This window comes from Sebastes fasciatus, chromosome 18, assembly GCF_043250625.1.
Source record: "Sebastes fasciatus isolate fSebFas1 chromosome 18, fSebFas1.pri, whole genome shotgun sequence".
Lineage (NCBI taxonomy): Eukaryota > Metazoa > Chordata > Actinopteri > Perciformes > Sebastidae > Sebastes > Sebastes fasciatus.
Genome location: NC_133812.1, coordinates 12,471,038 through 12,497,319, shown reverse-complemented (window position 1 = coordinate 12,497,319; position 26,282 = coordinate 12,471,038). Strand labels below are relative to the sequence as shown.

General features: G+C 39.8%; 1 protein-coding gene across 2 annotated transcripts; it reads left to right on the top strand.

The window, feature by feature from the left end:
* Positions 1-2,677: 2,677 nt before the first annotated feature.
* arhgap18 (Rho GTPase activating protein 18) lies at positions 2,678-25,184 on the top strand. Of its 2 annotated transcripts, none has more exons than XM_074616061.1 (18): positions 2,678-3,025; positions 11,721-11,985; positions 13,212-13,356; positions 13,954-14,036; positions 14,280-14,432; positions 15,778-15,848; positions 16,955-17,069; positions 18,346-18,417; positions 18,636-18,729; positions 19,031-19,122; positions 20,030-20,107; positions 20,279-20,438; positions 20,536-20,618; positions 20,730-20,936; positions 21,095-21,229; positions 22,158-22,279; positions 22,375-22,430; positions 22,635-25,184. In XM_074616061.1, exons 1-18 carry the CDS (start codon positions 2,889-2,891, stop codon positions 22,724-22,726), a joined length of 2,160 nt encoding a protein of 719 aa, XP_074472162.1. In that variant the 5' UTR covers positions 2,678-2,888; the 3' UTR covers positions 22,727-25,184. The 2 variants fall into 2 exon arrangements, with proteins under 2 accessions (XP_074472162.1, XP_074472163.1); XM_074616062.1 differs by having other exon boundaries at positions 2,680-3,025; positions 15,778-15,841; positions 16,951-17,069.
* Positions 25,185-26,282: the final 1,098 nt, after the last annotated feature.

Below are 26,282 nucleotides of genomic sequence, written 5' to 3'. Positions count from 1 at the left end.
GTTGTGTGTACCAAGAAACTCTAGGGGGCGTACTTGAACAATCTCTGCCTCCAGAACAGCAACCTGCCCATTTATAAAAATGTGATTTAAGAAAATGTGAAACTTAAGCAGTGGTGAAAGAAATACCCAGATATTTTACTACTTAAAAATACTCCATTACAAGTAAAACTCCTGAATTCAGAATGTTACTAAAGTAAGAGTACAGAATTATTATCAACAAAATCTTAAATTATCAAAAGTAAAAGTACTCATTATGTAGAACGGCTCCTTTTAAAGTGTTATATTATTATAGAATATTATATTATTCTTTTATTTATCCCTAACACATACATTTTAATGTTGTAGTTCTTCAATTTGGAATCATTTTTACATACTTTATAAACTACTGGGTATAGATTAGTATTACATTTCTGCATCATATCACAAAAGCATATATGTTTTTTTATGTAAGGTAACAAGTAGCTAAAGTGTCAAATAAATGTAGTAAAAAGTACAATATTTCTCTGAGATGTAGTGGAGTAGAGGTATAAAGTAGCAGAAAATGGTAAAACTCAAGTAAAGTACCTCAAAATTGTGCTTAAGTAAATGTACTTGGTTACATTCCACCACTGAACTTAAGTTTAAATATTCAAGCTTTGGTAGAAAAACTCCAAAAACAATGAACATATGTGACCAAATTAAAAAATGAAAAGTTAGATGGCTCATATGAATAGGCTGTTCGAAGATATTTTTTTTAATTCACCAGGGCCCCACGCTTCATTGTGAGTTTTCCAGAGCTACTGTAAGGCATCATCCTCCCTGCCTCTGTGACAGCCTATTATAGCAATTACTCTACTGTCCTCATTAACTGCCCTCATCACATGCACCAAACATGCTGCCATATTGTGTGTGGAAGCACTATTTGTCACAGTGCAGCAGAGTCCGAGAGGGCGGTGAGTGATTGGTAGTAAGTGGACAGACAGAGTAGTGGGGGGAAGGTAGGATGATGGGGGGCCAGATGGAGGAGCAGAACAATCTGATTGACCTCTGTGGCTAATCCACTCGTCACAGTGTGTGAGTGTTTTACTATCATCTCCCAGCATATGGCCAGCAGGTCATGCTCCGTTAAAGACTGTGTGACTGGACGCAGACACAGACGGACACAATGGTCTCCAGACTCACCTACTACCTTCATCTCAGGTGAGGAACCAGAGAAGGAGACAGCATCTCTCTGTGTGTGTGTGTGTGTGTGTGTGTGTGTGTGTGTGTGTGTGTGTGTGTGTGTGTGTGTGTGTGTGTGTGTGTGTGTGTGTGTGTGTGTGCATAATCCTTCTCATTTGCATGTATGTTGCTGTTTTGAGTGTGGATGTTCAGATTCTTAAAGAAAGGCATTTGTTCCACATTCAGGTGCCAATATTTTACCATTTTAACAGCTTAAATTTTTTAAAAACACCTGGAAATTTGTAGTTTCAAATATTAAGATGTCATTCAGTTTATGTATGTTGAAACATATTGTGTCACTTAAACATTTTCTGCTGTATATGGAAAGATATTCATCAAGTTTTGTTTACTCCCAGGGTGTGATATTCCCTGCTATAAATGTGCTGTGATCACTGATGCTGAACACTATCCAGAGCTTTGGTTTCAAAATAAGAGTATATATGAAAGTATGTAGACAACAAAAATCATTTTGAGGTGAGTTTTTTTTTTTTTTAGGTTTTTGGCTGTATAGTTACCAGGAACTTTGCAATATTTCACCTGCAAGATGATATGATACACATAAAATATGATGCATGGCAATGTTTTAAACAACCTACCACCTATCAAAATGAGATCTCCGTGCAACACTAATTATTACTCATTTGAAACACTGAGTGGAACCATTCTTTAAAATGAGGTGAGCCTTGCATGATGAAGTACATTTTACTGCGGATGCACTAAGTAAGAAGTAGCACCTTCACTTCTTACTTGTTTTTGGTGCTTTTACCTTCAGTCCGGCCTTCAGCTGAGCAGCTGTCACTCACTTGCGAACTCCGATCAAACGGTCAAACTAGGCAGCGCCGATCAAATATGAATCAATATTCAGTAACTGTAATGCCTATTTCTCGCCTCAAATGTTTTCAGAAACATCTTGTAGAGTACTGTTTAGCTGTAAAATGGGACAGTTTGTGATCCTGCAGCCATCTTGAGATCAGTTGAAGAAATACCAAGCACCGCCCACCAGCCGGAGCACAGCCAATAGGAACTCTCTCTCTCTCTCTGAAATGACCTGTGATTGGCCAAAGTCTCCAGTCACGGGCTAGATTTTCTAAAGCCTGAAAACAGAGCCACGAGGAGGTGCAGAAGTCTAGTAATCTCTCAAAACACTTGAATTACAATATGCTGAAAGGTTATTATGGAATTTTTTCCCAATGATGCCAAAAACATGTCTGCATATACTGCAGGTTTAATAGCTTTAAAATTGAATATTAACACTGAAATTAAAAATGCTTCAGACGTGAAGTGGGGTGTGCATTTATTAAAATGATGAGGTTTGTTGTTATTTATTAATAGCCTACATTGAAGCATATTGCACCAGGAAGTAGTTGGTACCCTCTTGCAGCAGCAGGAGGCGCCACATCACCTATGAAACATTTCTCCTGTGGTTTCAGCCAATCCCTGCTCTGTGTTGTATCTGTAATCCAGCCCCTGTGTCCTGCCTCACAAACACACACACAAGTTTGTAGAGAAAGACGAGAAGAAGTAGAGGGAGAAGGAGGAGGAGAGTTTGATGTCAGCATGAGTCGGCAACACAACAACCCAGCTGTGGCAGACAGATAGAGATAGACAGATAGATAAATAGGTGAATAGATAGACTATCAATTAGTGAGTGAAGAAGAAGAAAGAAGGAAAAGAAAAGGAGGAGAAACATGAGTCGGCAGCAGCAGCAGCAGTCCCAGGGAGTGGTTTTAACGGGTTACCACAGCAACGCGGAACTGCAGCCCAAAACTGGACCGCGTGCCTCCAGCTGTGCGTCAGCCCAGGACCACGAGCCCCCCGTGCCCAGGTGTGTGTAGTCGCTTTAGAATGAGGTCAGGTACAGGTGTCGGTGTGTGAGTGTGTGTGTGTGAAAGAAAGAGAGCAAAGGTCACAGTGATAGTGTTGTTTTCCTTATTTTTGCAAAGAAAGCTGTGCAGAGTATAGTTGGAAAAAAAGCAAACCATCCTTCAGTGTGTTAAACTAACCTGAACCCAGCACAACCTGCTTAATTACAGCTTCTTTTATTTTCCATGATGAGGTCAACAACTCCGCCCTAAGCTTTGCCCTGCCTGGCTTGTGTTGTTCCTTTTTAGTTTACCACATTCCTAATCAGCAGGTTTTAACCTTGACTTGGTTACACTAGCACAGATTTTTTTTGCAAGGTTGCCTATCTTAACTACACCACTGTAGGTCTGATGATAATCTTTGTTCCAATAATGTGCAATTTAAGAAAACATTGCTCTGAATCAGTGCCAAGTGTCTGCAACATAAAATAGCAACTTGCTTGTTGTGGGACTATGTGGTTGAAAGTATATTGAGCTCATTCTAAGTAATGTCTCAATCAAGAATGCCAAATAGTCGATAATAATAATAATCTTTATTTGTATAGCACCTTTCTAAACATAATTTCAAAGTGCTTGCACAGATGCAATGAAATACAGACAAAATAAAAACAACAATAAAAGAACAAAACATAAAGACCAAATAATGAGAATTTAAGTTGAACATCTTTGGGTTTTGCACTTGTTAGTTGAACAAAATAAGTAATATTAAGTAATATTTCAAGACATCTCTTTTAGGCTCTTGGAAATTGTTAAGGGCCCTTTTCACTATTTTCTGATTATTATTTTTTATTATGATCAAACAATTAATTGATTGAGAAAATAATTAGATTAATTGATTAGTTGTCAATTATTAAATTAATCGCCAACTATTTTAATGATCAGTTTGACATTTTCTTTGAGAAAAAAAGTCAAAATTCTCTGATTCCAGCTTCTTAAATGTGAATATTTTCTGGTTTCTTTACTCCTCTATGACGGTAAACTGAACACTTTGAGTTGTGGACCGAAACAAGACATTTGAGGACGTCACATAAGGGCTTTAGGCAACACTGATTGACATTTATTACCATTTTATGACATTTTATAGACCAAACAACTAATCGATTAATCAATAAGATTAATTAATAATTGTTAGTTGCAGCCCTAAACTTATGGGGAAATAACTGTCAGGAACAGCAGCCTACTGTACAGCAGCCGGACTACCAGGTTAAAAGGAGACTCATATCTCTTAAATCATCTACTAGGTCATAATTTTTTTAATTAATCGTTTAGTCTATGAAAAATAGTGGAAAATGCACGTTCTCACAGCCCAATGTGACAGCTTCAAATGTCTTGTTTTGTCTCACCAACCATCCAACTCAAAAATATTGAGTTTTCGGTGATATAAAATAGAGAAAAGCAGCAAGTCATCACATTAGAGAAGCTAAAACCAACAGATATGGCTTTTTTGCTTGATAAATGGGTTAAATGATCAACTAATCATTGAATGTATAATATAATGTAGAATATTTTAGCAGGAAAATATACAGAGGGGTACAAATGACAGGGAAAAGCAACAGTAAGTGTCTTAATAAGGTGTTTGGCCACAGTGTTTGGCATTCAGTTAGGTTGAGATGTGGGGATTTTCACACTCATCAGAGCTTCCAATGAGCCCTGAACTGTATAGAAACATCTGCATTTGTTAGGTTTCTACATTCATTTATTATGATGGAGTCACATCATCTGTTTTCATTGCATGATAACCTTCTTGTCTGCTTCTCACATTGAGGAAAAGACACATCTGAGGTGCTGTATGTCACAGAGGAAACACTGAATGGGAACTAAGCTCACATGGAAACAGCTGTACAGTTACAGTGTTTTATTTATAACCGAGCACACTTGTTTATTCGTCCGGGCCGGCGCTGGCTGTGTGTGTGTGTGTGTCCAGTTCATGTTTAGATCAGCAAACAACTGCTGTCAACAACTGTGGTGTGGTGAAAGTAAACAACTCAGTGTCCAGCTGGCATTCAAACGTATACACACCTGCCTCTCTGTGTTTGTGTGTGTATATACAGTATATGTGTGTGTGTGTGTGTGTGTGTGTGTGTGTGTGTGTTCCAGATGGCCAGTCCAGCTAACTGGAAAAAAAACAGCATCACGTTACAGCCTGCCTTTGTCTCACCTCCCACAGCAAAGTGTGTGTGTCCTGCCTAGGTTGACGTGGAGGCTTCGTTTTGTGGTCATTGTTTCCCCGGGTCAGGAAATGAGAGACAGAGAGACACAGACAGACAGACAGACAGACAGACAGGCCTTTTACCAGCGGCAGTGGACATCCGACCTAAGGAGCCTTAGGTTACGCGTCCGCTTTTAGATGCCCCGAGAAGGAGAAGTTGAGCTTTTAGCTAAAGGGAAGCGTGTTCCTGTTGTGTTTTCCATCGTCGTGTAGGAACCGGTGCTTCCCCCCAAGCATCTTTAGTGGTGTGACTTAGTCAGTGGACACACATGGTTTAGATTAATTCACTGTGTGAGGCAACAGACAGCCTGACCTCACGACAGAAATACAACACTGCACAGGAAATGACATCTGCGGAAAGGAGGAGAAGCTGTGAAAGGTTACAAGATGTCAGATCAGCAACAAAACAGTCATCAAAGTGGACACAAATTACTACTATAAATGAGCAAGAATAATAATAATAATCCAGAGAATCAGATGGCAAAACAGCAGCAATGTGGTGCCTGACAGGGATGGAGTGGCAGAAAGATTGACAAAAACAAACTGGCAGATTCGTCAAAACTAAACGCAGATGATTTATTCAACCAGTTCAGGGACGTCGCTGAGACCAGAGAGGGGGAACAGAGGCAGCCTCTGTTTTTCCACAGAGGGCAGCTGGCACCTGTTGATCTGAATGGGAATACCACGCACACAATTCTCATCCTCTTTCCCCTTCTTATGTTGGCTGCACAACATCCTCAGCTGCCCATTGTTCACTTTTTGAAGTTGAAAAATCATAAAACTAAATCGGATCTTCTACCTCATCCAGCTCAAGTGGTGGAAGCAGTACTCATATCCTTTAAAAGATTTTTTTTTTTTAAATTGGGAAATATGCAAGTGTGCTTTCTTGCTGAGAGTTAGATGAGAAGATTGATAGCTACTTGTTTACACTTTGTTTTTTGTATGGATCAAACAAGACATAACTTGTTAACTAGTGAGCTTTAGGTGCTGGTAGACAGATTTGCTACTTCAGTTTGGACAGAGCCAGGCTAGCTGTTTCCCTCTGTTTCCAGTCTTTGTGCTAAGCTAGGCTAACCAGCTCCTGGCAGTACTGTAGCATCATATTTACCGTACATACAAGAGAGTGGTATCGATCTTCTCAACTTACTCTTCGCAAGTATTCCTTTAAGTAAAAGTAGTAATAGGCCTACCACAGTGTAAAAGTACTTACAATTAATGCATTCAAAATGTATCTTAAAGGGACAGTGTGTAGGATTTGGTGGCATCTAGTGGTGTGGTTGCAGATTGCAACCAATTGAGTACCCCTCCGCTAACTCCTAACTTTCCAAGACTGCGGTAACGTGAGACGGCAAGTGCAAATCCGCGGTAACGGCGTTTGCCTCGCTCAGAGGAAATCTTTACCATAATAACACTACTTTAGGAGCAACGGAAGTCAGACGGCGGCTGCCGGTACCACGGTTTTGCACTCTGCGGCTCATGCTACAGCAGTTTCACAAGCGTGTCGGAGAAATACGGTGGCCTTCAAGTAACATAAAGAACACGAAAGGCTCTCTCTAGAAGCCGGTGTTTGGTTTGTCCGTTCTGGGCTACTGTTGAAACATGGTGGAGCAACATGACGGACTCTGTGAAGAGGACGCGCTCCCTATGTAGATATGAAGGACTCATTCTAAGATAACGAAAACACAACGATTCTTAGTTTCAGGTGATTATACACTGATGAAAACATAGTTATGAATATTATATTCCATTTCTGCTAATAGATCCCCCAGAATATTACACACTGTTCCTTTAAGTAAAAATAAATAAGTATTATCAGAAAAATATACCTGTAAACGTAATGAACATGCAGAATGGCCTCATTTAACTAAATGGCAGTTTAGTTGGGAGCTTTGTCACTGAGTGGTACTCTAGAAACACTCTCAGGTCATGTGAGATCAAATAGTTCACTTCCTCAGATCTTGACTCATATTCAGCTCATCAGTGCTGAACTTGCTCTTTGTTGGGTGATACCGTTTCCTTCTATTTCTGTTTGCACCTCGCAGTGTGGCATTTACTTTTACAAGGTGTTTTCTCTCCCCACACACACACACACACACACACACACACACACACACACACACACACAACCACACACACTCTTATGCCGACAGCTCTGAGCAGGTGATAAAAGGTGTGCAGATAAAGGTACAAAGAGTAAAACAATAGCACACACAGCTGCAGCACTGTTTTCCTTTGAAGGTCATTTGTCCATGCATGTATGAAAGTGTGCCAGAGTGAGAATGTGTTTTGTTTTACTCACAAGGGCAGAGCTAAGTCATGTGCACTATTGTTTGTAAAGCTTTGGATAATTTGTTTGCATTATTGTGGGTGTTTTTTCTGCACTTTCAAAGCGCATGAACTGGGATAGCTGCACTCCAAAAAACACACACAAATATGTCAGTGCCATGACCTATTCACTCAGAGGAAGCATGCCTGTCATGCTTTTGAGGCTGACGAATTGCTGAGTGGTCAACAACAATTACTTGGAAGCTGTAAAGCTTAATTTTTAACATGGTTGTAAATATTTTTTTTTCTACTACTTGATCATAGTTAAATGGAAAACAAGCTGTCTTAGCCAATCAGAGTGCCTAGGGTTGCATCATAGTCTGTTCTATATCCAATCAATAGCTACACCTATTTCTAGTCGGCTTTGGATTTTTGTGGTGTATAAGACAGATTTGGATTAACACCAAATATCTACAGAAATACCTACCTACTGAGGTAATAAATCAAGTGAGAAGTAGGCTCATTTTCTCATAGACTTCTATACAATCAGACTTCTTTTTGCAACCAGAGGAGTCGCCCCCTGCTGGCTATTAGAAAGAATGCAAGTTTAAGGCACTTCAGCATTGGCTTCACTTTTCAGATCAAGGAGTCGCCCACTGCAATTCACAAGTACAACCGAGGCTGATGGGAATGTCATTAGTTTAAGTATTTGTCATGAAGTATTGGGAAATTAAAAGTTTTGACCCTGATGATGGCGCTAGATGAAAAGTTAAGGGATCACCAAAGTGATAATTCATCCGGAGGTGGAACATAAGTTTGTGCAGAAAATGTCATTAACTCATTTAATATCCATACAATAGTTGATAGATGAAAAGTCAGGGGATCACCAAAGTCTTTAAGATCTATCCTCTGGAGAGAATGAATGTTTGTACAAACCTTCATGTCAATCCATCTGACAGTTGAACAGACGGACGTTACCATGCCGCTAGCGTGGCTAAAAATAGTACAAATGCAAGATAGGTGTGAACACATAGATAACAAGAAGTATCATACTTTGGGTTAAAGCAAGTACACACTTGTAAATATCCTGCAGCTGAATGAATAACCACTGCTTAACCTCCTCAATAATTTGAACTACCAACACTGACAAACTAATGTGTGTTAGTATTTTTGTGAGCGTGTGTTGTTTGCTAATCTCTGATTTATGGTTCAGTCAACCCGTTCTTCATACTGTCGCTCTGGATGGAGGCAAATGATTAACTCCTGGAGTTCATGTGTGTGTCTGCCACACAATCTGCTTCCAAGTTAAACAAAAATATTCTCGAGTATATCAGAAAACAGGGACATTTTTGCCATTCCTCACAAATTAAAACATTTCATTTGGTGAGGCTTTAGTGAGGCAATGAACATACAGTAGGTCGGGGGAATGACTTGCTAAGTTTGCTATTTTTCAAAACAAAGAAAGGCAAAGGTCGAGGAGTCAGACAGCGTGTTTTCTACATGTGTTGTCGCACTAGACTAGATCATACTTGGAGGAGAGAAGATGGTACCGTAAGGAGAGAGATATATAGGAAAACAGGGAGGAAAGTAGGGGTGAAATACAAAGTACTAAGTAGAAAGGAAAAGGAAAGACACAAGTCCCAGGCGAGGTGTAGGAGGAGAGGAAATGGATGAGGAGGAGGAGGGGTGTTTAAGAAAAGAGAGGAAGGAAGGAGAGGAGGCGGCCTTGTTAAAATACCTGATGGTCTCTGTTAAAACCAGATCAAAGTGTGTGTGATTTATATTTACCAGTGTTTTTATGGCTTTGTGGCTACGTCTGTGTGTGTGTGTGTGTGTGTGTGTGTGTGTGGCAGGAAGTCTTCTGTGGTATGTGGCCTTGGCTCAGCGTGAACCCTCGCTGCAAAGCTCCGCTGATAATTCCAAATTAATTAATATAGAACATCAACTCGATGCTGTACAGCCTGACTTCCTGTTAGCCTCGCACGGTCATTTATTTCCTTTCATCTCCATTACAATTCATGTCCTAATAGTCTGTTAAACAAGAGTTATACAATTTGGTCCCTAAATATTTGAAACATCATTATTTTCGCCTTTAATTGCACTCATTTCTTATACAAGTTTTTTTTTAAATTCACTGTAATTGCGTCATCTCCCACAAATGGGGCCCCCTTTTTAGATCATCTACACCATCTGAAATGTTGTCCTTTACTTAAAGCATTACTATTAAGCCAGTCTGTATTTTATATATGTTTTTCTTTTAAAACATCAGTCCACATCATGTCACTACGTGTGGTGTTTTTAAATGTCAGACTAAAGTGCCAAATGTGTAACAAACAGTGCTGTCTTCAAAGGTAAATAAAATAAAATTGACAAATTGTGTAACTGTAATATATTGGTGCGGTCATGTTGTGGCTTGTTTACTTCATGTCATACTTAATATCCCGGGTTGTTGCTTTCATTTCAGTATGATATGATCAAATCAACTTGCCGAGACTTGAAACGTGCTTTGCCCTCACAGTAACGGCTGAATCATCCAGGGTTTTAACAGCCCGACTGACAAATATACATCTATATTTGGATCTAGTTGAGAGTGAACTGATGATTATTTAGTAGATGGATCAATGTGTTGACAGCAACCTTCCTGCCTTATTGACATGGGACACATGCTGTAGGCAGCTGCACCATCAGTCAGTTGTACTATAACTGTAGCTGCTCACTCCATAATAACTCTATAGCCTCAAGTTGAAGAGAAACAGAGAGAGAGAGCGAGAGAGAGAGATAGATAGAGAATGTGCTGTGTCAGATGTAACTTCCTGTCACAACAAAGGGGACATTCAGTTGGACATCAGCAAAGCCGAAAGCATGAGAGCCACATTAACACACATTTTGTTAATAGTTATGATTAACCAACAGCTTTATATTCTACTGGCACTTCTGTTGTTGTTCATATTGTGTACAGCTCCGCCAAACGCCCTGCCGCCATTTCTTTGTTGTCACTCTTTCAGCATTTATAATTATACAATACAATGCAAAGTAGTACACGTACTGCTTATAGTATTAGCAGCAGTAGAGTCGCCCTGTTTGGGAGTACTGTGGCCATGTGGTTTTATGTATATGTGGACGCCCTAAAGAATGAATGAATGAGATAAGATGTTAAAGGACATTGTTGAGGCCTCCCATGCAACATATATTAAAGCTATGACATTTGACACATATGACACATAGAGTGGGAATTGTAGAACATTTTAGGTCTGTTTTAGTCTGCTGTAAATGTAATGTAAAAACCTTAAAACACTACAGTATTATATAAAATATATTTACACAACATAGTCTGTGACACATGGCCTCATTATGTTGTGTAATGGTTTTCATATGGGGAGTGTCTCCGTGTAATAAATACGGTCATACACAGTTTCAATAATTATACGCTCGACAACCTGTACGAGGTCATCCTAACCATAATTAGCTCTAATGGTTCACATTGTCTTGTTAGGCTTGGCTTGGCTTGGCTAAACCACACTAATATACTGTGTGCTGGGATGAGCTGGCTGTGTGAGAGCTGCTATTCTTAGTCCCCGCTGATGTTCTTCTCATTAGTTGACTGGCTGACTGGAATTTAACATACTGCTGGCTCATCTATCTGACTGACTCACTGACCCGTTTGTGCCATTGCAATATGAATCTAGTAGGGCTGCCCCCTCATGGTCGATTAGTCGACTGATCGGCCGTTTTGGTCTTAGTACACTAAGATTTCTTTAATCATTTAGTTGTTTTTTATGCTTTTTTTTAATGCTGAGTGACATTTCTCTGGTAAACACAAGATTCAAAGTGGTGCTTTTGTGTTATATCAGCTAATTGATTAGTCGACTAAGAATTTCTTTGGTCGAGGACAGCCAAAACATTGCTGCATACACACCTCTTTACAGAGCACAACACAACTGGTTCTCAGACAATCTAACATTTATAATCCAGGGATATTTTTTACGAGGTATCTATCATAACGTCACTGGTAAACAAGGTGCAAAGTACACAGCTATAAGTGAACACGTTCTTTTAAATCAAGAGGAATAGTTTTGTTGGGGCATGTCGGACAGGTTTTAAGGATTGTGCCGACTGATCACCAGATTTAGTATCTTTCTACCTGTCTGACTCACCTGTCTCTGTCACCTGTGTCTCTCTTGTAGCCGCAGAACCGGCCACTACACTGTTCAGCAGAACCAGAACATGCATCATGGAGACAGATCTGGGCCTTCCTCTCCCATCAGCGGTACCAAACCCACCGGCACTGACTCACCGTCGCTACTCATCCCAAGTGCTGGCGCTTGGCCCAGGTCTCCGGCCTCATCCAGCCCTAAGCTAGGCTCCAGCCCTAAATTAGGCTCCAGCCCTAGACTCAGTCCCAGGTCTAGGTCCAGACTGCGGCCACAATGCCATCGCAGCAACTCTCAGGTAGACTGCGAATGATGTGATAAAGTTGTGGTGGTGGGATTTAGTTTTTTGGGGGAAATCTTACAGTAAGTGCAAAAAGAGGTATTGAGTGTTTCTGCACTGTGTTTTCCAGAGCTTAATTGTGGAGCAGTGTACATTAGAGGTAGACTTTGTAGGATTTGTAGCTCACGTTAGCGCAGTTTCACCAGCATGTCAGTGAACTACGGTGGCCTTCAAGTAACGTAAATACGCGAAAGGCTCTCTCAAAAGCCCGTGTTTGGTTTGTCCGTTCTGGGCTGCTGTAGAAACATGGCGGACTCCGTGAAGAGGACCTGCTCCCTATGTAGATATTAAGGGCTCATTCTAAGCTAACGAAAACACGATTCTTAGTTTCAGGTGATTATACACTAAAGAAAACATAGTTATGAATATTATATTCCATTTCTGCTAATAGATCCCCTGAAAAGTTACACACTGTTCCTTTAAAGTCTGATGTTCTGTTGTCTTTAGTCTCTCAAAGTTACACTGCTGCTGTATTTTATTTTAAATGACGGATAAACAACAAAAAAAAAATTGTAACCATTCAGACAACAATGCAAAATCTTTAGAGTATTTCTGCAGCATTAAACCTTTAAACAAATAATATAGTTCCATTAATATACAATTGTATGCCTCTATATTGTTTACCTTCCATAAATAATAATACACATTAGTTATCAACCCAGTATTGCCTTTCACTTTACACTAGTAGTGGGGGTGGGATTCACAGGCAACAACCTGCTCTGCTGTTGTACTAACTCAGGATAAGAATGTCTGCTATAAATGTCTAAATCGTAACTGTTAAATTTTTACAGGGGGTTTGGTTGGCAGGCGTACAATTGTTGTCCCTCATTATGTTTTAAGTAATTTACAGCTCTCGGGGAGGCTGTGCTGCTCTGACAATGAGCGTGGGCTCAACAACAGCATGAAGACTCAGTGATAACACAACAAAATAACTCAACCAAATGCCTTTTTTTGGAAAAGCAGAGTGAACTGGAGAAACATGCTCTGATGTCTGTTTTAAATTCCAAGTTGTTTGCGTGTACAGTATATCTGAGAGAAGCTGCATGGCCACTTCATCATCATATCTGATGAACAAAAGCTACTGTTCAGGATAGAAACAAGATATGAAACACGAACGGGAACCTGAAACTAAATGGTGAAATCCTCATCTGCATACGTGTATATCTTTGTGTATCACCTCGCAGGACTCTCTGGACGAGCTGGAGATGGACGACTACTGGAAGGAGGTGGAGAATATTACCCGCTCAGGAGGAGAAGAAGCAGCGGGGAGGGGAGAAGGTGGAGGAGAAGGGGAAGTGCAAGAGGAGGAGCAGCAGAAAATTCCTGAGGGTAGGATACACCGTGTCCATGGATAGACCTGAAAGACACATAAATTTCCCCTTTTCTTTCATCTGTTAGTGCACACGGACATTTCACATTGATTTAGAGCATTCTAGAAAGTAGTGGTAGAGTTTGATCATAGGCTAGTTCAGGTATGTGTGTGGTTTTCCAGACATAGACGGATTACAATATAATGGGCTCCTGAGCACAGACATGATCTGGAGTGACTGTTATTATGCAAATGCTAGCTGTTTATCAAAAACACACTACCAGTTCAGACTAGCTATGCGTTGCCTTGCATAAGAGGTATCTTGTGTTTATATTTGTGAGTCTTATTTAGCCTGTTTATGAAGACTATTGTTCTCTGGAGCAAACACACACTTCCTGTATAGTATGTATGTGTGTGTGTGTGTCCTGCTCTTGTCTGTGGTTACACCTTTCCCTTTCCTGCACCTGTAGAGCTGTGTCTTACACGGGGATAAATCAAGGCTTCGGTCTCCCCCTTTCCCTCATTTTGAGTCACACAATAGCGATACTGATTTATTATCTCAGGAACTAAATAACAAAAATGAAAGTCCCTTATCTTCTTCTCGTTTTCTCTTTCAGAAGGCGAACAGGAGGAGGCGTGGCTTACAGAGGCGGGGCTAGCACGGCTGTTTGATGATTCACTGGCAGCTGACGGAGATCAGGTATCAATTATCTCTCCTGTATTTAAATAGTTATAGTCCAGGTTGAGTCATAGTTTATCAGTTTCATATTTGCAGTACTGTACTGTTTACTTTAATATGCCATGCTTTGAATCTGCTTTTGAGTCAAGAATGTATTTTACAGAAGACAGACTGACTAAAGAAAGCGTTATGTAGGTGGAGAGATATACTGTAAAGATATTAAAACTGTTGACTCATGCTTGATTCTGATTGATTGACTGACAGGAAGAAGACAGCGCGGTGTTCCTGTCCACGCTGACCAGGTCTCAGGCGGCGGCGGTCGAACGTCGTGTGACATCGCTACAGCAGACGTTGTTACGCCGACGCAACCGGCAACATGTTCCTGATGTTAGGGATATATTCAGACCTCCTGAAAAGGTTAGGAGATGCACACACCCACATGAACACAAACTAATTATATTCTATCTAGGGCTGCAACTAACGATTGTTTTTGTCGATTAATCGATTAGTTGTTTGGTCTATAAAATGTCGATCAGTGTTTCCCAAAGCCCAAGATGACGTCCTCAAATGTCTTGTTTTGTCCACAACTCAAAGATATTCCATTTACTGTCATTGGAGGAGTAAAGAAACTAGAAAATATTCACATTTAAGAAGCTGGAATCAGAGAATTTAGACTTTTTTTCTTAAAAAATGACTCAAACAGATTATTCTGATAATAGTTGGCGATTAATTTAATAGTTGACAACTAATCAATTAATCGTTGCAGCTCTCATTATGTCAACATGAAAGAGTATCTGAGAGGATAAACTTGAAACACCAGAGAAATGACAATTACAGGTGTTCAGCTGTAAACTGTGACACTGACTAGAATTAATTCATCAAACATTTTAATCTGTCTAAGTCAAAATTTAAGATCTCATTAAAGGAAGCTCTACATTTTGGGAAATGCGCTTGATTGCTTTCTTACTGAGAGTTAGTTGAGAAGATTGATACCACTCTCATGTGCTTAAATCAGTCGTACACACAGTACTGTCCAATCTGTTGACATGTTGCTACGATGTTTGTATGCACAAAATACTTGTGTAATTATGCTGGTATTGCTAACAATGGCTTACCTGGCTGTGGAAAGCCCCATTAAGTTTTCCAACTTGTTGTACTGGAACGCGGTCAACTCGGGTGTGACGTCATTCCCAGCTCCGACATCCGATTTCCGAGGTAAATGGAACGCAGCATTATGCATTGATGCTAAGTTAAGCTGATTGAGGTCTGCCACAGTCTGTCACAGTTTGATAGCATGAATTGAACATCTCACCACAACACACAAATGACACATTTCTTCTTTTTTTTTCTTACCACAAAGGAAGTGGTCACAACTTTGCTAAATATGCGTTTGTTGTTACTTCTCCAGTCTGGCAGTAATCAGTCACCAATTACCAAGCTGTTTTTTTATACCACCAAATCCCACTCCATATCTGCTAAACCAAGTCCCTTCAATACTCTGGACTGACTGGATTCATATTCAAAATATGGAAAATTCATTGATTTGGGTAGAAGTAAAAGTACTACTTCTTCTCCAAACTACTCCGGTCAGCAGAATAAACAAGAGTCTTGCACATTGTTTCACTTGGATGCAGTTTGTCCACTAATTAACAGAAAAGATAATATGTAACATGTAAAATGTAACAGCGAGGGTGAGCTTTGTCTGAACATTACTCTGTGTGCTGTACAGTTATGTGTGTCTGTGTTGTGCTTTGTGCTGCAGGATGAGGAGCCCAGTAAACCTAAAGGGGGAAGTGAGAACGGACAAAAAGATGTCACTTCAGCCGGTGCGTTCTACATACTCCTGCACACACACACACACACACACACACACACACACACATGTACAGTATGAGTCACCATGGAGAATGACTAACTGAGGCCCAAATAACCTTCTGCCTGGCAACTCATACTCACATACAAATAATAGAAAAGAGAAGATATAACCCGATACATTGTGATACAATATGATAGAAAACAATACAACACAGGTGATGTTTACAGGAAGTGCTGTTTGTGGCTACTCTAAAAATGGAATAATATTTCCATCATTTCAGATCTGCACAGTAGAGGTGGGACTCACTAGAGGTCCCACGATACGATATTTTAACAATACTTAAGTCATGATGTTATTGCGATTTTAAACATTTTGCGATACGGTGAGTATTGAGATAAGATATATTGCGATTTATTATCTTTTTCAACTGCAAATTGTTCAGTTTGTCAACATTTGTTTTATCTAATAAGATACAGTTTTCACTCTGTTCATCTCAGAGGTTTCATTCACATATCTTGAGGTCAGAGGTCAAGGGAGCCCTTTGAAAATGTCCATGCCAGTTTTCCTTGCCAAAATTTAGCACAACTTTAGAGCGTTATTTAGCATTCTTCCCGACAACCTAACATAACGCGGTTGGTACCAATGGATTCCTTTAGTTTTCTAGTTTCATATGATACCAGCATCTTCCACTCTAGCTTTAAGTCTGAGCCCGCCACAACCTCTGAAAGGCAGAATAGTGACAAGGCCTGCCGGCGGGCCGTCAGATTGTTAAGAGGTTGATAGTTGTTTTTTTTCCCCAACCCCTACTACACAACACCAGAATGCTTAACTTTTCACACTTTTACAGTATTACTTTAAATGGGTGGAAAAGTCATGGAATAAAATGTTGAGTTTGTTCACCAATAGACAAGTTATAGCTATAAAAAAAGCAGCAGGCCTCTCTTTCTTCCTCTTTATGCTTCAGTGACTTAAACACTGTGGCATTATCTACAGAAAGGCACATTTAATTGTCTGTCCCTGCATATATACAACTGAACTTTGCCTTACATAAACACATTTGTACATCACTACGTGTGTGGTCTTAACTTTTATTTCTTTTTTGTGTGTGTGTCCCGGCAGAAACGGAGACCGAGCTCAACGTTGAAGTGGCGTTTTCAGAGCAGGCGCTCACTTACAGGGACAACCACCAAAGGTCAAAGGTCATAATGAGCCCGAACTCACCTGACGACAAACTACCGGTAAGTCACACACACACATACACACACACAAGTACACAAAGGCTGTGTGAACATTCACGTCCTCAAGTGTGTGTTTCTTTACTGAGCCAATGGTGTAGCTATAATGAATAAACTGCGTGCACTGATTTAACGCTTTGGCATGCAGTTATAGGAAGGGACATTTTGAATTGCGCTCTTGCTGTTAGCATTTTTCAGTGCAAGTTTATATTAGAGCTTGTATTGATAACTTATTAATTGTTGTGGGGTCAATGATTACCAGTTATAGCGGAGGCAGACACCTGACAACAGTAATTTAAGAACCTTTACTGCACAAGATTGTTATTTTTATTGCTCATCGTGCACTTTTAAGTGTGACAAAATGTCTTTATTGCACCTGAATGTAATGTCATCAGTTTAATACTGAACAAAGTTTGATATTAGCTGCCATTTAGATGTTTGTCTTGCAGTTTTACAACCAGAAAAGTATATACTTTATTACCACAAGTTTTACATTATGCTCTATAGATGCTAATCTTAAGGTATATTTTAGTCAGGTTGTTTTATTGTGTTGCCTTTTGAGTGGAGAATGAAATGTAGGGTTGGGCAATATATCGATATTATATCGATATCGTGGTATGAGACTAGATATCGTCTTAGATTTGGGATATTGTGATATGGCATAAGTGTTGTCTTTTCCTGGTTTTAAAGGCTACATCACAGTAAAGTGATGTCATTTTCTGAACTTACCAGACTGTTCTAACTGTTTTTTTATTTCCCTTCACCCACTGAGTCATTATATCCACATTAGTGATGATTGTTTATCAAAACCCTCATTGTGTAAATATTTTGTCAACCCTATAATATCATCATTGGTCAAAAATATCATGATATTTGATTTTCTCCATATCGCGCAGCCCTAGTGATATCCAACAACATACATTAGAATATTGTTTGTATAGTTAATGATAGTTAAACAGTTAGACTTTCATTAAGCATATATTATGGCTCACAGGTTGTGTTGCACATCAGCAGAAAGCAGTGTTTGAGTGCTGGTCTGTGGTGCCATCTAGTGGTTGAAGCTGGTATTACTGATCCTCAGTGCTATGTGTTCATAAAAGGTATAGAGTCACCTCACATCCAATCCAGTCAGTTCAGTATGACACAGCCCCCACTCGGCATTCAATATGAAAGTAAATACGGTCGATTTAATTTAGCACAGTGTTTACTTTTAATATTTCCTCCCACAGTCACTGACGCCCCTCTGTCTCCCTCTCCTCTCTTTGTTTGTCCTCTCCAGAACTTCAAGCTGCTCCGAGATAAAACAGGTCAGACCAGAATAGGAGATCTGTCTCCTCTGGATATGAAAAAGGTGAGTAAGGGAAATGTGTTAGGACAATATATTAAGATCTGTTGATGCATACAGTATATGTCTGTTTATTTTATGAGTTTATGATGCCTTCATGAGACAAACTGCCCTATAAGAGATGAGTTAGCGGAGTTATTCCTAAAACCAGTTACTATTTAATATCATTGTTTTGTATTATACAGTATATATATATATTTTGTCTGTTTGTAATGTCATATCAGGTGCGAAGACTGGTGCTTGTGGAGTCGACAGCTCTGTTTGACACTGCTGGGATCGACCTAAAGGCACACAAAGCTGTCAAAGTAAAGAGTAAAGGTACACACAAACACAATCATACACTCTCATTCACTCTGTAACTGCTGTATTAACACAGACATATACAACTGGTAAAGCCCTGAAGATAAACATGCTTTCTCACCACACACAAAAATGGACACACTCAGACATGCATAATAAGAGCATTTACACAAAGATTGATACATGCAAACACAAGTCATTAGAAATAGCTCAAATGAATACAAAGTCTAGGTAAACATGTACAGTTGATGTACTCTATGAAGATATTTCTGTTTTACTAAATATTTGTGTGTGTGTGTGTGTGTGTGTGTGTGTGCAGAAAGTGGTCTATTTGGTGTTCCCCTTGCCACTTTATTGGATCAGGACCAGAGGCGGGCTTCTGGGACCAAAGTGCCATTCATACTGCAGAGGGTGAGTGAGTCACACTGTCTGTCTGAGACATGGACGATTCAACATTACAGCTGTGATGAGAGGAAAAAGAAATACTGCTGCCAGGTTATTAACAAGGTCCAAGAAACGTTAGCACATCACCCCTATCCTTCCTTGCATCCTTACACTGGCTCATTTCAGGAGAAACTTCAAAATCCTTCTAATTGACTACAAATCTCGTACATCCACCTCAGAGCTTCTCGCCCCTTTCAGCACCACCAGACCCCTCAGATCCACCACCACGCACTTTTATTCGCTGGCTTTTAATTGTATATATTGTATATATGTCTCTATGCTTGCATGTGTATGCAGATATGTCTGTCTTTGTGAAGCACATTGGTGCAAAACCTGTTTGCTTTTTAAAGTGCTATACAAATTAAATAAATTTGAAGCTAGGGCTGCAACTAACGATTATTTTCATTGTTGATTAATCTGTTGATTATTGGTCTAAAAAGTCTGAAAATGTTGATCAAAGCCCAAAACGATGTCCTCAAATCTCTCGTATTATCCACAACAACTCAAAGATATTCGGTTTACTGTCACAGAGGAGTAAAGAAACCAGAAACTATTCACATTTAAGAAGCTGGAATCAGAGAATTTGACTTTTTTTCTTAAAAACGTACTCAATCCGATTAATCGATTAATTTTAATAGTTGACAACTAATCGTTGCAGCTCTATTTGAAACTTGAAATCTTATGATAGTGTTTGATCAAACAGCAGCAATATATCAATGCATCTTACTGTATTACCAACATGTACACACAGTGCAACTTGAATCTAAAGTATATGAGACTGGCACTGTACTGCGATCATTATAACCAATATGTCCAAGTTAAATTGTTTCTACTTGTGAAGTTTTATCTTTATATCTTTCTCTCTCATTCCTAGCTTATTAGTCATATTGAGGAGGAAGGATTGAATACAGAGGGGCTGCTACGGATCCCTGGAGCGGCCACCAGAGTCAAGGTTGGTTTCACTGCCACCTCTACAGTCACATTATAAAATGTTAAGATTGTTTTGTAGCTTTAGCAGAGTAAAGAGAGGTCGATACCAACATTATCCAACTACCAGCCTGTTAACATTAGCGACATGACTTGTCCTTGAGGTTGATAAAGTGTGCATCTGTCCCAAATCCAGTCACTGTGCCAGGATCTCGAGTCCTCTTTCTATGATGGGGTGTTTCCGTGGCAACAGTTGAAGCAACACGATGCTGCTAGTCTTTTGAAGATGTTCATCAGGGAGTTGCCCCATCCGTTGCTGACTGTGGAGTACCTCAACGCATTTATCGCTGTCAACAGTATGTATAGCATTGGTTCATATTCTGCCTAATCCCTAGAGCTTTACAGCCACATGTACTCGCATTAAGCGTTTCTGTGTGTGTGTGTGTTTTAAAGAGCTCCCCACAAAGAAGCAGCAGCTGCAGGCTTTGAACCTGCTGGTCCTTTTGTTACCTGAGGCCAATCGGGACACTTTGAAGGTAAATGCTTACATGCACTCAGTTTGAAAGGAGCTTCATGTTTCACTTCAATAAATAAGAAACCTTTTAACTGCTTCTATTATAAATGTTTATCTCTGTTTGCTGCTCCAGGCACTAGCGGAGTTTTTCCAGCGTGTGATCGACCACCAGGCCAAGAATAAAATGACCCTCAACAATGTCTCCGTTGTCATGGCACCCAACATCTTCATGTTCAAAGGCTTCCGCTCCAAGGTTACAGAGCAACAGGAGTTCTCCATGGCAACCAGCACGGCCAACATCGTCCGGCTGCTGATTCGATACCAGAATCTTCTCTGGACAGTAAGGATCAAAAAGATCAAATCACCACTGTAAACAACAAGCTGTACATTTATGACCATGTCAACACTTATATAGTTGAAATCAATGCGTATGGAGGATGGTGTGTGCCAAGGTTACTAAATCTCCCTTTTGTGTGTGTGTGTGCGTCTTTTCTCCAGATCCCCAAGTTCATTATGACGCAGGTCAGACATCAAAACACTGAAAGCCATCGGAAACAAAATAAAGAGAGAGCTGTGAGGAAGCTGCTGAAGAAGATAACCACTGACAAACCATCAGATAAAGCTGTCCCTGAGGTAGGAGTCTTAATTCTGTGGTTGTGTAGCTGTCAGCGACATATTGATATTGATTGGAACTTAATCATTTAGTTGCCACCCTTATCCAGTTTGTTTTAAAGTAAAGCACCATATGTCTCAGCTCCAATATCACCAGTAAACAACCAGTGAAGGTGTCAGAGCCACAGCAAAGTGGTAGTTTCCCTACATCTTTTGATACTGACCATGTATGGAAGTGCCAGATACATAAATTATAGTTAAACTGAAATAGTAAGACACAATAAAAACCTTTAATAGTCACAATTTGATACCAACCAATCATCCTATGGTGGTCATAATATGTGCAGCACTATTTCTCAATACAGTTTATTGAGAAACAGTGACATCTAGTGGTGATGTATAGGAATGTTGTTCCTATGTGGGTAGACCGGTATCTTTTCTGTGGTGCAACATGTGGGCATCAGGAGCCAAATACAGGACAGTCAGTCATAGGATACTTATCCCTATCACGCTGGTGCAATGGTTTTCACCCTTTCATATATACAATATATGTATTTTAATTGGATGTATTTAGTAATAATGAGTACAAAACATTTGAAAATTTCACACACATTTACTGATTTTTCGTTTCTTGTAGGTCTTTGGTTATAATAGTGAAAGACCGATTATAGCAGCATATTAGAGAGTACTGTTCTTCTTGACAACATAGCAGTGACTGAGTAACTACGGCAACACTTGACCCTGCATGCTCCGCTAAGTGCTGTTAGACCAAACAGTGTTTGGAGTTTATTAAACAGAAGAGCAGGAATTTATCCAAGTCCACATTCTTGTTGTCTGAAGTCGACGCCTCTCGATGTGAGTGTTTGTGTGTGTGACGAGGACAGTGTTTCACTTTGTGTCGGCGTGATTGACTGTTTGTTTCTCTGTCCCCGTCTGTGTTTACAACCAGGAGAGTTCGCAGGGATTCATTCGAGTTCAAGCACCACAGTTCAGTAAAGTGTCCATGGCCGTTCAGCTTACTGGAGAGCTGCAGGCTGCTGATGTGTTGACACGCTTCCTCAGCCAGGACAGGTAATGTGTATACTTACAGTACTACTCATACAAATACACACACAGTCCTCTCTTTGTGTCTCCTTAACTCGTACTTTCTCTCTTTGTCCTCCCAGTTACGCGGCAGTGAAACGAGAAGAGCTGTGTCTCTATGAGATTGGTGGAAACATCAGTAAGTCCTGATCTATTAATTACAATGTTTGGATTTTGTATATTCTCTGCTGATAACCTAGATAGTGAGCCAACAGACATAATGGTGAAGAAACGTACTTCCCGTTGTGGGTCTAAAGGCCATAGACGAGTGCAGTAATCCAGCATAGTTATAATAACTACACCATGCGTCACTCTCTGCCTCTCTTTATCTGTCGTCCCTCAGAGGAGAGATGTCTAGATGGGGAAACGTACATGAAAGACCTCATCCAGCTGAACCCTACAGCCGAATGGGTCATCAAAGCTGTGCAGCGATAAACTCCTTCCTACCATCCTGCTGTGCTGGATAACAGACTGCTCCGAATTTTCGCCACTGTGTACTATACTGAGAGGAGACGTCACCTGGTTCTCTGGTTTCTGCTGGTTCTGGATGCACTCGGACCGTTTGCTTGTAGCAATGATTTTTGAACACAGGTGGTTTCATGCAATTTGTTTGTCCTGAAAACTGCCCAAAAAAAATACAAGTAGTCCAATGACAGTTTTAAAGAGGACCTATTATGCTTTTCTGCTTTCTTCCTCTTTCCTTTACTGTGTTATACTTATATTTTTTGTGCAAATAAAAGGTCTGCAAAGTTACAAAGCCCAAAGTCCACGCCACAGGGAGTTACTCACAGAAACACTGCTCCCAAACTGCCCGAAATGCCTTGCTTGAAGTCCCGCCTTTTCTTCCGTAACGTGGTGATGGCACCAAGTAACACTCTTGCATAATATCTGCCTATCCGCTTGTTTGGCACGCCCTCAAACAAGGCTAGTTAGAGCGGCGCTGGAACAGAGTCCGAAGGGTTTGGTTCGGTTGACCAATCAGAGCAGACTGGGCTTTTCAGGTCAGGAGCTCAGTCGGAGCGTTTCAGACAGAGGGTGAAAAGAGGTGCTGCAGCACAGCCGGTATGAGAAAAAATAAAGCGTTTTTTGAACATTTAAGTATGTAAACATGTTCTAGTAGAAACCTAAAATACAAGTATGCACCTGATAATGCGCATAATAGGTCCTCTTTGAAACGTATGAAACCCTTTTGGTGAAATCTATGTTGTATTTTTTTTTCCTCCAGATTGCCACATGAGAAAAGGGAAAAGGATGTGCTTTGATATACAATAATACAGACTTTTCCATTTTTTCCTGTCCTACCTTAAGGCACGGTCACACATGCGCGAATACAGGAGAATGACCATCGCCTGACCAGGCAATATTTGCCTGAAAATTTACCAATGTTGAATTACACTTGAATTTGGTACACCACCGGAAGCCAATGTTTTTTTTCACTTCGCTCATTTAGAATAGGAGTGAACGGGAAGCGAACGTTAATTTCACGCATGTGTGACCGTGCCTTTTTGCTACGTGTTGAAATTTCATCCTTAGGTATCAGATAATTGTCCAGGTTAAAGAAAACCACTTGTTTTTAGAAGATCTCTGGAGTCCTGACAGACTACTTTTTTATTTTTATTTTTTTACTGTGGTGGAAATATATATATGTATATATATATTTCTCCCAGTTGGCCACAGCACTTGAGCCACAACATTGTGATTCTTAATATTGTGTGATACTGTAAGTATTGCAGTTATATACTGTGATTTATTGCCACTAATCACTTTGTTGTGTCTGCATTAATAAGTTGAAATAATATAATTTTGGACAATAAAAAAATATAAAAATTCTATTGAATCATGAATCAATTACAAAACATAAATACATGTATTGAGAACATTGGCTTTTATTTATTTATATTTTTATTAAAAGCCCTAAAAAGTAAATATGTGGTCACAATATTGAATGTGAATATATGGAAGCACTTCACTGTAACCAGGAGTGGATGAACATTGGAGTGAATGGGTGTATGTTAGGGGGTCCGAAGCTGGATGGGGACTTGAGAGAGAGGAGAGGTGATGACGTACTACTGTACTGTAAGTTATATGTGAGGGAGGGTGACCTCAAAACCTTTCATAATAATGTCGTCACTGACGGCTAACCAGGACACGCAATGATGACATCACTGTTTTTATGGTACATTAATATTGTATATCGTTTTAAACCATTGATGTTTGAGTGTGTTAATGTGTGATCCATCTCCAGAAAACCGCTACTCGCCAGTGTACAAATGTGAACAATCACATTTTTATATATAGACAGTATACAGCCTGTGTGTTTGCTCGCATGGAACTCATCAATTGCCTTACAAGTTTTGTACCAAAGACTTGATCATTTGAAAGTTATGTTAAATTGCTGACTGTATAAATGTGCTTTCTTCAATGATACACTCTCACATGACGGGTTCCAAAAGTATGTGGTCCCTAGTACTTTTGTTTTTTTGTTGTTTTGAGTTTTATCTCTTCACAGTCTGGATATCAGTTGATATAATACACTGGCGAAAGTTGTATTGATCCAGGAATAGAAAATCTCCATTTTATCTTTTTGGCACATACAGTAGCTGTGCTTCTCTTGGCTTTCAACAATCTGATTCTGTGTGGTTTCTCACACAGTTTCTACAGTCTGTGGAGGATCATATCTGCAGCACAAAGTCAAACATCACAGATATTTCTCTTGTGGAAAGCTGTGGAGTACAAATAATGTCAGTTTGAAAAAAAAAATGAACTGAGTCACTCCCTGCCTTGTATTATCTTGTTTACTGTGAATATTTGTTTTTGGTTTTTTTCCAAATAATGATATCTTTGTCTGAAATTACCACTAAAGCAGCCTGTAAATAAACATGCAGTTATTACATCTGTTGGTATGTGTGCTTATGTATATGGAAAAAATAATGCGGTGACTTATGAGAGAAGATCGAAACAAAATTGTTTGTTTGTTTTAATTTGGCTCATTTTGTGTGTGTTTGTATTTCATATGAACTCATAATCTCCACTGTTAAATGTGCAGACATCTTTACAGTACCGCCCCTCTCTCCATCAGGTAACTGACAGCCCTGACCAGGTACTGTTTCATTCAACTAATTACCTGAGAGGATTAATGGCCCCAGTCAGTCAAACTTTCAGAGTGCTAATGGTTTTAGTGGGACTTATCGGGCCTGAGCCGTAGTGCACTGGTTTACTACGGGTCAGAGACAGACACCTCTTCTTGTGGTTACAAGTGAAGTCGATACTGACTGCAGTAATATCAAAGAGTAGTCAGTAGTACAGTGTTTTGGATTTAAATGTGGAAGCTATTCCTCTGAATCTGCTGAAACCACCTACAGCCAATTCAGAAATTATAAACTTGTACTGTATCATTAAAAAGAGAATATCTACAGATGGGGACCATTTGCACCAATAAAACAAGCATATTGTGTCCATTATCACACTCTCACTCACACACACGCTCCCCCAATACACACATACTTATGGAGCGCTCCACAGTAAATACATAGAATTAAAAACCTCGTAAGTGTGTGGTGCAATAAGTGCAGTGTAACCGAGGGTGAGGAGGTGGGTATGAATGGATGAATGGATAGAGACAGGGCTCTAGTGGGTCAGGGTCAGTTGTGAGACTCAGCTCAGCATCCGGATGGCCTGGGGATAGAAGCTGCTTCTGAGGCGGTTGGTTTTAACTTGTATGCTGATCAGCAGGCTTCCTCATGGACTGCTTCCTGATGTAGAGGCCTATGTCCTCCAAGTGTAATGTAATGTAAGTAAACTAGTAGCTATACTTCTACATTTTATAATTCTTGTGTTAGCTTTAAATATAGTAAAAATAAATAGTAAAATAGTAAAAAATATAGTAAAAGTAGTTACAGGTTTCTGCAGTTAATGTTTGTTACTCAAGTTATGCTGGAGGAGGATATACACTGCCATTATACACATACACATCCATTGGTTATGGACAGTA